General features: G+C 42.5%; 1 protein-coding gene across 4 annotated transcripts in view; it reads right to left on the bottom strand.

The window, feature by feature from the left end:
- LOC115239956 (nephrin-like) overlaps positions 1 to 13,381 on the bottom strand; it is a 379,693-nt gene that overhangs the window by 193,551 nt on the left and 172,761 nt on the right. For 3 of the 4 annotated variants that reach the window (XM_029814847.1, XM_029814850.1, XM_029814848.1), the window contains one exon: positions 8,694 to 8,823. In XM_029814847.1, coding sequence (XP_029670707.1) covers positions 8,694 to 8,737 — 44 coding nt within the window. In that variant the 5' untranslated portion in view covers positions 8,738 to 8,823. Of the gene's footprint in view, positions 1 to 8,693; positions 8,824 to 9,823; positions 9,931 to 13,381 lie in introns of those variants that run through there. The other variant, XM_029814851.1, reaches the window with a different exon arrangement.

The raw sequence follows: 13,381 nt of genomic DNA, 5'->3' as shown, positions 1-13,381 counted from the left end.
CTAAATCCTCCCCCCCCCCCCCCCCTACACACACAGACCGTATATTCTACAATTTTAAAGAATTAATTAAAATCTCTTTTTCATCCCTGTCTCTTATATACTTTTTTTATTCTCTCTCCCCTACAGTAAGATGGTAAACGTGAAGGCAAATTATATGAAAGTAGCACTTCTCTCTCGGCAAAAATTCTTTAGTGCCGGTCGATTATGGGTCGGGGATTTTAATTTGCGTGGAAGAATTTTCGACAAAAAGGCGTCGCGCCGTTTCCAGACCTAGATCGCCGCGCCCGATATCGGACGCGGACGACCATTAGACTCGTTCACCCCGGTCGCTTTCGTGCCCAAGGAGTCTCTACCATCCCCTCTTCCCCCTCCTCTCCAAAGGATGGAATGGGTAGTGACGCGAGGGTTGATTTTGCGAGAGACCGCAGAGGCCGGAGGTTCCGCAGGCATTATGTGCGATTCGAATCATGGTATTATTCTATAATCTATTCCGCGGGCGAGAGATGATAGTGTTGGCGGTGACGGTTAGGCTCTCGGTTGCATGCCGACCCCCGGTGGTGGTGGCTCGTTCGACCTGCACGCCAACACGACCGCCCGCCCATCCGACCGTCATCAATAAGCACTGCCTTTGCACGCGCGCGTGCACACTCGGGTGAGTCCGTGTATACACGCGTGTTGAATCTCTACGTTACGCGTTATGCGATATGCAACTCCCCGTATATTTGGCCGAATGAATGAATGAACGCATCGCCGACTTCTTGACTATGGGCGACGTCTGGTCGGTAAGGGAACGACGACCGCTCGCTCTTGTTACCGCTTATTTGCCACATAATGCCGAGGGTGTCTCGTTGAAGAGAAAAAAGAGAGAGAGAAAGAGAGTTTGTCGAAGAAAAGAGGATAAAGGAGCGAAATGGCAAGCGAGATAACAACCTGGACGTGAGAATACGTTGATTTATGGAATTTGTAAGAAATACGGTAGGATACACACACACACACACACACACACACACACACACACATACAGTGTCTCTTAAACCATGGCTCGGTTGGGATTTGATATCAATTTTCGTGCCTATTGTGTCGGCGAGACATATAAACGATTGCGCGGATATTAATATCGGTTTATTAAACCATTAACTGCACCTATGATCACGATTTAGAAATTTAGCGTAATTTTCATGTTGTGTGGGCGCTTATATTCTCATGCAATCGCGCGCGGAAAGCAACGATATATCGTTAATTATAGTTACGATTAATCAGATTTACGAATGTAAATGTAAATGTAAATAATAAATCTGATCGGATCTCTCGGCGATCACGATAACGCGCCCATAATCTGCGTAAGCGTAACGATCGTCGATCGACCGGAAGTTTTATCATCGATATCGGAAGTTAAACGTGATCGCGGGATCTTATCGCGGAATATCGATTCGCAATAATTGCGCGCTCTATCATCATAATCGGCTTGTCTTTTTTTTTCCTCTCCTTCGACGTCTCGAGAGCTCGTCGAAAATTATACAGTCGGTGGATATCGACGCGGGGTGACACCCCCCGTCGCGGGCTCTAAATTCTCGAGAGTGCATACAGGGCAGTCGTAGCTTCTGACCTACAACCCCCGGGAGCACGGCCCGGGGCCACGACCCCCGGACAGTTTCCACACGCCTCGTAATCCGAGGATGAATCCCCAAGATCCACGGCCTGGTTTCGCCAAAAGGTCTTCCCCCGAGCTCTCGAGCTTCCTGTAACCGAATCCCTGCTCTCCACCTGGTTCTTTCCGGCATAAATGTAATCGGCGAACGATTCTATGACGGAAAGTTTTATATCTCAATTTTGAGATCTCCTCGTCGAAACCGCCGAATGGGAGAAATTTTGGATCTGGCGCAGAGGAAACGTCGAATAAAATTTTGTTATCTCTTTTTCCACACTTTATACGAGAGGAAAGTGTTATCTTATTCCTCAATATCACGACTGGTGGAGATAAATAATAAAGAACATTAATATACGTGCCTCTCTTTTTTTCTCTTTTTTATATTCTACGTTTTAACAATGCAATCTCATTACTATTCTTCTTTTCGCAGCATACACACATATACAAACACGCTCATGGAGGAGCGCTTATATCTTATCGTCGAATTTCTCACGCTTCGTATCACGCGCACATTAATTGTATTTTATTCGACGTAATTACGCGTGAACGTAACTCGAAGCGGATAAACTACTCGATAATTTTGAGTGTAACTATGATCGACGAAAAAGTGAATATCACAAGAGAGGCAGGTGCAAGCGAGGTCGATCGATTGCAGCAGCGGCATCGACCTCGCGCGAGTCTGACGTCAAAGGTTAATTCGTCGGCTTATGAGACTGTCGCAGAGAGACAGAGAAAGAGAGAGTTAACGACCGCGAAATCGGTGGCGATCAGCGTGACCGGTGATCGTTTACCGAGAAAAGGATTCGCCAGAGCTCGGTTTCTATTATCGAACGCGATCGGTGTTACGATGGTAAAGTATACTTCCAATCGTGTGCATCAATTTTCTCGGACTTTACTTGAGCCGATATTTCCCGATATAGAGATAAATAAGAGAATATCTTTGTTGTAATGATTTTATTTCAATGTACTTAATCCAGTTTATATTCCAGAGCTATTATTTTTAAATATACAAATGTTTAAACGTTTACGATTATTTCTCGTTTCATTTAAATTTTAATTAATTATTTAAAAAGATATATCAAGCGACGCGATAGCGTCAAGTACATATTTTTTTTTATCTTTGTAAGGTTTTTTTTAGTGGGATCTATATTTATTTGAGATTTTAGAAGTCCCTTATATCTCTCTTTGAAATGAGAGAGAAAGAGAGAGGGAAAAAGAGATAGAGGTCAAATCTTGAAGTGCCCGCTCGGATTAAACTCGAGGCAATATCTGACACGGGGACATCGACTGTCCTTTTTGAATTATTGATAACATATCTAAAGAAGTTATATGTCACGCGCAAGATAAAGGTCAGACTATTTCAAAGCGTGTATCTGTCGCGTTTTTTAAAGATTCCAGTCGTACATCCGGTCCTTATTAAATCTCCCATCAATAACACGTTGTAACACATTATAACATCTTCCATAATTATAGCTATCTGATCATGGACCGTATATAGTTACGAGTATCGAACGCGGTGAGAATAGGTCGTATATTAAATCTGACAGGAAACCGCGCTTATATATATATGTATTTTAAAACGATACAGTTCCTAATTCCTATATAATATTCTCTCGTACGTCCATTATTTAATTACATTATCAAGAGACACGGTAGCGTCTCTCGCGATGAGAATCATTATTTTTATTACTGCTATAACAATTATAGTCGTCAATCATTTGCGAGTTGCACGCAATAACGGAGGCAAAAACGGAGATGCACGCTAGAATGGAACACGTACACGTTCGAGCCGGCAATTAATCAGATTATTGCCAAACGTAACGTATTGCGGAACCAAAAATTACCGTAATTACTCGCGGGAAAATTGATAATGACGTCCGGGAGGAAACCGCGGCGTTCGATATAATAACCGTCGGCGTTGACGTTGGAAGCGTGTGTTCCTCCGGAGAAATTTCATCGTTAAACGAGCTCCGCTCACGTACGGTCGTTGCCGAGAAAATACGGCGCCGACTATCGTTGCTCGTCCGAATTTATGATATCGTTCGATTACGCGCGACGCGTTCCGGCTATTCTGACCGGATCACGATTATAGCCTGTACACTCTCTCGCACGATGCGTCGTCTATATTTTCTCCTCCTCCAGTGACGTTTACGCGAAAGCATCGGCGAGGCTTTTAACGACGCTGCATTAGCTTAATTATTATTCGAAGATTGCTTTTAAAAGGTGGCTCGCAATTATTTATCGTCTCACTGTTACCTCCTTCTTATCGCAGTCGAGATAAAACTCGGTTAGTTGTACGAATCCCGAGAAACGAAGAAGATCGATAAACTGCCAAGAGAGAGAGAGAGAGAGAGAAAGCGGCAAGCTGAATTGAATTCGGGAAGATCGATGCCTCCGTGTTGATCCGAGGCCACCTTCCAACCCGAGGAAGAAGCGCCTGTGAAAAGTGCTGAGTCGATTCCTTTTGGCGATTCACGCAAAGTGGACAGTGGTAAAGCGCGTCGCGATGCTAGCGTAAATATTTGATAACACGACAAGATAGGCGGCGGTCTATCGATGGTGTGTTTGGGTACGCGATGCGAGAAAGGGGAGAGAAGCGGGGGGTAGAAGGAGGGGAGCTTTTGGCCGCGCGCATAGCTCGCATACCGGGCCTTCCTCGCGTGGTATGTTATAATTAGTGCTCCCCTCCTCTCCTCCGCGCACGCACGCAACATTGATGATATGTCCACACGGGCCTCGGAATATTTCCCTAATGAGATGGCCCCAATAAACAACGGGTTAAGTACGCCACTCTCCTCCCCCTACCATCCGCGAGGGCAACGCGCGCGGAGTCGCGCCCTTTTCGCGCGTACATATAAGGTCACGGGATATACGGCGTCGCGCGTGAATGCCGGATGTTTATTGCCGCGACGAAGAGGATTTCCCTTCCCGCGAGCACAGGATATTAAGGAACGTCAATGCGCGGAATAATCGTAAAAGAACGAAACGCGCGCGGCTGCGTCAAGATGTGCCATTCGACAAAGTTTTTCAATATGTTCCGCGAACGAAGCTAATTCTCCTCCTTCTCTCTCTTTCTTTCTCTCTCTCTCTCTCTCCTCTCTCGCCAACGGAATATTTCTCTCGATTTTATTAGCTCTCAGAGCTGCGTGTGTCTAAGTGTATGTATGTATGCATGTGTGTAAACCGGAAGTTTTCGTAGTGACGAGGGCGCACGAACGGACGAGAATTAAAAAATTCTAGTTTGCGGAAAATTTTCCGGAAATATTGCGAAAAGCGAATCATGTAATGCCTGTTCAGCGAGTCACCGAGATACAATTTTGCACGATAAAAATAAACGCATATCTCACGGGCTTCATTTTACTAGCTCATCCCGTAATAGATTTATATCGCGCATCTCGCATGCACGACATAAGCGCGTTTTTACACAACCTACTCCGCGGCCAGATGTGGAAGCGTCAGCGAAAATTACTTGCTTCCTCGCAAAAAAAAAAAAAAAAAAAAAACGCGCAAAATTCTTAACGTCGCGCAGCCCAGCCACCTAATACGCCTACGTATCGGATGTAAAATCGCGCGGAATAATTTTTATCTGGTCCTCTCAGATCGTGATTAAAGAATTTTTGATCTCCGAAAAAAAATCCCAAATCTTTTGTTCGAGATCCATAATTATCACAATACGATCTTTCGTATCTCTGATTCGCAAAACGCGAACGTGTATTCTGGCTCGTGTCGATCGTGTGACTCTCCCCTGGTGGAGGGGCGCAGAGCTTATTAATAATCGACGAAACAAAATTAATAGTATCGCATGGAGGGAGAGAAGAGTCATGCCTGACCCTCGTGAATGGAGGGATCCGAAATTCTTTTCCTCATCTCGATTCCGCGCCATATGAAAAATGTCCGGACCATATGAAAGGGTCCCGTGGCGGAAAAAGTTTCTATATTAGCGACATTCACTCTCATTTGCCGCCGACAAACGCCGTCGTCATTAGATGGCGATGCGCGGGAAGGGAAGTAGCGGAGGAGAGCGGAGGAGAGCGGAGGGGGCGCAATTGCGAGTCGTTCTGGGACGAAGGAATATAGGGTGGACGACGCGCGAGCTCTCCTTTCTTTCCTTCCCTTTCTTCCGTAATAATCGTTACGTTGGGTAGTTACCATCGGAAAACGGCGCGCGGGCTCGTGTATGCGGGTAGGTGCTCGTGAGAGATACCAATACCGGCGATATACCCCCAATTATGTTTCATCAGGAACCTTAATTCGGTACTTTGAACACCGTAACACCGACGACTCCGGGACGAAATTGCTCGACGAGCATTCTTGTATCTTTGGTGTAAGATGGCGACTTGGGAAATTAAATATCGTTCCGTCTCTCCTCTTAGCGTAGGCATTCTCCTCCGCGAATGTCGCGTAACTCTTTAAAAGGAATATCGCGCATACCACTTCGGTAATTGTTTTCTCTCGCTCTTGACGCGGCTATTTCCACGCTCGAGCGTGAGAGGAAAACTTTAAAAATACATTCTGAATATAACAGATTGCAACAAATTAAACTCCTGTCCGTTTCGAGAATATCTGTATTCATTTTTGCATCGCATTGTGTCTCGAGAATAAAATAATCTTGAATAAACGTTTACGCCATCAATATTCCATTAAAACGAACGGATTTAGAATGTCGACTATAATTATCTTAATAGGTTGTTTAACATGTTTGCGAGCAACATGAAATCTGACCGATATTTTTACTCGCGATATGCGCGTTTTACGGCAAAAAAAGAAACGGCATGCATATATGATAAAGTTCGATATGATATTCTCGTCGCGAAATATCTGATACGACAACGGCGGACGAACAGTGGAGGGGCGTCATCACCGTTATCAATTATACGCCGATAAAGCTGCCAAACTGAATCTCGGAAACATCGAGCAGTTCCGATCACCAAAACGCCCCTTACGCTCGTCGATTGAAATTTATTGACACGCTATAATTACACGCCACGGAAGTTGATTGTGCAAGTGTTCTGATTCTCGTTAGGCGCGCGCGTTTAATGTGCAAAATTCTCTGAAAATTTACGTTAAAATCGAAATAGCGATGAAGGGAGGACTCACGTTTCGTCCGAAAAGAGCGACACTCACTAATAATTTGAGATTAGCATTAGATGGCTTGTGTTTCAAAGAGAAAATCGAGCATCATTTTCTTCCTCGCGAGATACAATATTTCAATAATTGGAACCCAGACAAAGAGAAGAGAGAGAAAGAAAGAGAGAGAGAGAGAGAGAGAGAGAAAACAAAGTCTTATATATTCTTTTAAATGGAATCTTTTAAATGGAATAGGATATATTTTTAAAAAATATATGCGTCTTATATTGTAAAAAAAATATTATATAATTGCAAATAAAATATGTAAGATAAAAATACTCTCTCTCATATATATATATACAGCAATATATATATATATAATTTATTAAAGAAATATTTGAGTTTAACTCCAAGGACAAGAAAAGAACGCGTCTATAAGAATTCGCGGGCGGATCCTCTCTCTTTCTCGTGATCGGGTTAAAAAATGTGGAAAATATAGAGGATTCGCGTGCACGATCGGTAGGGAAAAGTGCAGCGATACATATGTGTATTCGTTGCCGCGAACGGGTTAAGCGTTCCCGATCTCTATTTGCGTTTCGTTCGGAACGCACTGTTTGTCTTCAATTCGCGAGGATCGAAAAATATCGGGGAGGCATACGGGTTAATGGCAGCATAGACCGCGAAGCGATTCCCACGTTTCGAAATGCGTTCTCTCCCTCACCCTCTTCTCCTCATCCCGACAAACAAAATGCGACGATATCAATAGCGCGCTTATATTAATTGAGCGAATTTTCCACGTCGTTAAAATTCCTTCTGATCGCCATCTAAGTATTATATAAGCACAGACCTCTGACTGTAAAATCTGGAAACTACTGGAAGCTACGCTTGTAACAAGCGCGCAAATAATTCTCTTTCGCTCGTTCCGTGTCTCCGAGGGCAAACGATAGAAAAAGAGATCGTACGCGAGGGGATGCCCCGTGTAATAATTCGAGCGCCGTTTATACGTAAGGGAGAACACATCGGGGGGATATGGAATGCGGAGAGGAATTTCGGTCGGAGGCGTCGCGGCGAGCGAGCACGAGGTGATGTACGTTTAATAACGGGAGGCGAGTCGGATTCGCATCCGTTTTGCTGCCGTAATGGAAAAGAGAGAGTCGCGCGCGGGTCGGTTTTACGACATATTAGTCGTGAAAATCGTAGATTCTTGGAGTGCCTGAAATTTTTTCGCGACACGAGAAACGTACCGTACGCGACGTATCGTTCGGTAAGACGATAAATCGAAGCGCGAATTCCTGCTTTTCATTGGCGTTTATTTCGACGATGTTCGTGACAAATCGCGCGATGTATAAAGACTTTGATCTTTGAAATAAACAAGCCAATATAATAGAGTGTATTGACGCGAGAAATTGCACTGAGTTTTCTAATAATATCTCAAAGATGTGCAAAACACATATCATTTTATCTTTCGTCTCCTCTTTTACTCTCTAGTTTATTCAATTCGATCATAATATTTCTTAAGAATATACAGGGTGCCCCCGAACGTTCCAGCCAGACTTTGAGATCTTATAGGAAATTTAATTCTGAATAAAAAATTTCCTATAAACATGGGTCGAGAAATGCTTCTGACGCACATTTTTCATGATATTTGGAAAAATGTGTAAAATAATCACGATTTCAGAGGTTTTTGAGCGATAACTCCTTAAGAAAGCATTTTTCGACCAATATTTATAGGAAATTTTTTGTTTAGAATTAAATTTCCTAAGATCTCAAAGTCTGGCTGGAACGTTCGGGGCCACCCTGTATACAAAGGGAGTAGGATATTTGTCGAGATTTTATTAGAGCCGTACCCCTAAGAGTTATTTCTGCAAACATCCGTCACGTATTTCGTCGTTTAGCCGACGTCGCAATTTGATAGTAGCAATTTCGCAAATGCTAATTTCACCGACATTCCGCGACAAGAACAAAATTGCAAACTTACGTATACAGCGGTACTCCGGCTTCGTCTTTAAACCAGAAAACCATGTGCAGCGTGTCTTCGCCGGGAGGAGTGATGTCGCACGGTAATTCGGCGGGCCTTCCTTCCACGACGCTGATGTTCACCAGAGGAACTGAAAACACAACATTTGACGTTCATTTAACGATCGTTTCGTCGTCTCGCGCTAATTTCGATTGAAAGCCCGTAGGCTGCGTATTACGACTGATCTTTGAGCATTTCTCATTTGCGTGCTATTTTCCCGTTACTTTGCGAAGCTTCTATAACAGCGAGATTCTTTAATCTCCGATACGCTACGGGAGCGTTTACAAGAAACGACGCGAAAAAAAAATAAATAAATCGAAAAGCGATACTCGCGTTCGACGTGGAAATATCCGAAATATCGGCGGTTTGCCGGCCGCGGTCCAATAGGATGATACGCGAAATCGGAAGGGCGATAGGATTAAGAGATTCGGCTTATGAAATTCCGTTTCTCCGTGGACATCCCTGCCCGCCGTAGCGTCGCTCGCCGGCCGGAGGCGCAATCCAGGCTAGACCGATTCCAGCACAAGTTGGATAGAGCTCGTTGGTCAGATCGCACACGGGAGGACCAATTCCTTCCGTAAATTTCCGGTAGGCTATTCCCAAGAAACGAGTTTCCATTCGATTCGGTCGGCTGCCTTCGTGCTCCGCCCCCGTGTGACGAGCGGGAAAAAGAAAATCGGGAGGGTTAAGGGTTCCGCCGGGGTGCGCCGGGTTCCCGGTAACCCGGGAATCTTCCGGACTCTTTTTGTGTACCGCTGACCGATCGACGCGAGAAAGAAAGCGACCGCGTCTCGCCTCGCCGCTTCCGATTTGTCGCGCGCGAGAACGGAAATCGCCGCCGGCTCCTATCCTCGAAATTCTACTGGAATGAAGCGGTCTCTTTTTTTCCCCCAAAACGAAGGCGACAACAACGAAAAAAAATCTATCTTGTACTTATGTTCCTTTGCAGTAAAGTACGTCGTGGTCAATTCTTAACTTTGTATCTCTGTTTTTAATAAGGAATGATTTTTATTTCTTCTTTTTATCAGTATTTATTATAATATCGAAAAATAGTAAGGCTAGATTCTATATCTCTTATATTAATACGATACCGTATAAAAAATGTCAGGCAAAATATCTCGTCAAACTATCAGACTCGTGTTATCGGGTTGAGGTATCTTGTTTCCACTGTTAGATAAACGACATCGAGTCACGGAATACCGCATCTATAGATACGAACAAATTAAGAACGTATTAATTTTGGTACGAGATAGTGTGAAAAGATAAATGTGTCAGTTGTTTAAAATTGATCCCTTACTGCTGACACAAAATTCTCCTTTATATAGAAAAAAGAAATTATTTCTAAATAAAGTAACATCTATATTGTACAATAAACTAGAGTCCTAGATTATCAGAGAGGCGCCAACTTGTTCCACTTTCTGATTGGTCGATTAAAATAGCCGCCATGTTAGAGTACAAACATCACACGTACAGTCTGACAGCTGTCAATCAAATGTGATTGTGTTAATATTAAAAGTTTAAATAAGTGCATATTATAATTTCTTGTTACCATGGTAAGTAGAAATGTCTTATATATGTTATATATGAAGAAATTAAGCTGCACATATTTAAAACATATATATGTATATATGTATATATATATATAAGCACTACTGACGTTTGTGTCTTAAGATGGTCATATATGATAAAGTTCGATATGATATTCTCGTCGCGAAATATCTGATACGACAACGGCGGACGAACAGTGGAGGGGCGTCATCACCGTTATCAATTATACGCCGATAAAGCTGCCAAACTGAATCTCGGAAACATCGAGCAGTTCCGATCACCAAAACGCCCCTTACGCTCGTCGATTGAAATTTATTGACACGCTATAATTACACGCCACGGAAGTTGATTGTGCAAGTGTTCTGATTCTCGTTAGGCGCGCGCGTTTAATGTGCAAAATTCTCTGAAAATTTACGTTAAAATCGAAATAGCGATGAAGGGAGGACTCACGTTTCGTCCGAAAAGAGCGACACTCACTAATAATTTGAGATTAGCATTAGATGGCTTGTGTTTCAAAGAGAAAATCGAGCATCATTTTCTTCCTCGCGAGATACAATATTTCAATAATTGGAACCCAGACAAAGAGAAGAGAGAGAAAGAAAGAGAGAGAGAGAGAGAGAGAGAGAAAACAAAGTCTTATATATTCTTTTAAATGGAATCTTTTAAATGGAATAGGATATATTTTTAAAAAATATATGCGTCTTATATTGTAAAAAAAATATTATATAATTGCAAATAAAATATGTTGGTGGCGGTGGGCATAGTGGGGGTAGAGTTGGCGCCTCTCTGATAATCTAGGACTCTATAATAAACTACACAATATTCTGTTTTTTTTTTCATAAATAAAATAAGGTACAAAAAATTATCTTAAAAATATATATGTCAAAATATAATAAATCTCTTAATATATTTCAATAAATCGAACCATACATCCTCCTTTTACCTTCACCTCTTGCCAATAATCGATACATTATTCTTAACCTACGCGTCTCCTGGATGTTTAAGGTGGAATTTTAAAAGACCTTATCAGCGCGCGAGCAAGGGACAAGTATAAAGATTAGCATAGGCTTAGTATTTATTGCATGCCTCCGGCTCCAACGATGGGCATAAATATTGTTTAAGGGCGACTCTTTATCATATAAACGCCCCGACGTATAACGGTACTCATTTGAATTCCTGCTTTTTCCAGGGCATAAAACGGGCTTCGTCGACGCGCAACAAGCCGTTTACTTCCACCCCCCTGGGCTGAGTTGTCGGAGCCGTTGCTAACATGGTGGCAGCAACAGCGGCAGCGGGAAAGCCGCAAGTCGTCGTCGCTGTGCGCGGAAAATGTTAGAAATTTTCTCATGTGGATTCGTTACAATTTTATATATTGTATATTCATCATGTAACACACGCTCGATTCAGTATTTTGTTTTTTGTACGTTGTTTAATCGCACATAAATTCAAGCGTTTCGCAGCGTGTACCTTATTTTAAGAAAGGCACATTTTCAGTGGAAATTAACTGAAATTAAATGAATTTAATAAAATATATGAAGAATTATTATAAAAAAAAAAAAATTATTACAAATGTTATTATACAAATTCTTATTATAAAAACATATTCTTGTTATAAAAATTTGTTGTCATCTTGTTTCTTTATTTTTCAGAATATTTTTATATATTGAGCCATATATAAAATTCACTAAGACATTTTTCTAAAAGAAAAGTAAAACATCTTCTTGTATATTACTGATATATTAATTACAAAAAATGCTAATTTCAGACAAAATATTTCAGGTAAATAGTACACCGTTTTATCTTATATCCCAGTGCTAATATGCGTTTATTCGAGCCAATTACACATTTCTGCGTAATTTCTAAGTCGACGAACATGAAAGCAACTATTTATGGAGCATCGAGCGGCCAATGATTGACGCGTATACGCGCGTGTACTAGCGTTTAAATACCAAGCGAAGCCTTGAAAGCGTTTCGATTAATGGAATTCCGCAACACGTCCGCAATTAACCCTCAAAGACCCGAGGCGCTGGCCGAAATGTCCAGAGGCGCGCTAATGGCGGACGATGGTCGTGTCGCATTCGAAACGCATTTAATGAATTCGTTATCGATCAAATCGCTATTCGACTACGCGTTTAGCGAGCACTAACGCTACGCGAGACACTATCCCCGATCCCGAAATCGATACGCGTGAAATCGTTTCGAATAATCACGAGTGAATTTTATCTCTAGCTAAAAATCAGACACGGCGACAAAGTCGGGGAATGTTGGCAGTTTCGAATCGCCGGACCGAAACTCTGGCTCTTCGTAATGTTGATCGAACAAGTTTCTCGATCGATTCGCGCGTCAAAGAAAATTTCAGTTTGCGCCGATTGTTTTTCGTTAGTGTGATTGCTACATTGAACTGCGCACAGGATCGTTAAAGGAAATGTAGCGAGAATAATACCGCGAGTTTCGAAACTCGATACGAGTTCTTTATTCTCTCTCTCTCTCTCTCTATCTCTATCTTTTTTTGGCGTTAAAATAAAGTATATAAAAAAGTTTCGAAGCGTGCCCATCCGCTCTGCGGTGGCACGCAAAAATGTGGCACTGGAACGCGAGGTTTAATTGAATGTCGCGGATGAAGTTCCAACTTGTACGGAGGAAAACTCGGTAAAGTTTAGCCAATACCCGCGGGGAAAGGAAAACCGTATATGTCACGTTTGAAACATAACAGACGTGTGATGCGTGTTTTTAACACGCTCAATTATATTGTCGTTGCCGCATGACGACAGATGTTCGGTTATATCACCGTGTCACTCGCATATTTCAGAATGATGTCTTCGTTAATAATTAACAGCGCGCGCTCGGCAGCTTCGCGGGAGTAATTATTACGGCAAGAGAGAAGGAGAAAGAGAAAGAGAGAGGCAACGTCGAGAAGAGTTACATAATTCTATTAATAATGCCAGGCCATTACATTTGCCGGAGAACCACGTGAATAATGAAAACTTCCGACAAAAACTTCGCCGTGGGAGGCATTAATTGCTAACGAGGAGTGAGAGATCAAAGTCATGATCTTAATGCGACTCGTCCCAGAACATTTTGAGAATGTCGTTCTTCGTTTC

This window comes from Formica exsecta, unplaced genomic scaffold (assembly GCF_003651465.1).
Source record: "Formica exsecta isolate Colony F162 unplaced genomic scaffold, ASM365146v1 scaffold4, whole genome shotgun sequence".
Lineage (NCBI taxonomy): Eukaryota > Metazoa > Arthropoda > Insecta > Hymenoptera > Formicidae > Formica > Formica exsecta.
Note: the sequence above shows the minus strand (reverse complement) of the source record. Positions and strands in the feature narration are given on the sequence as shown.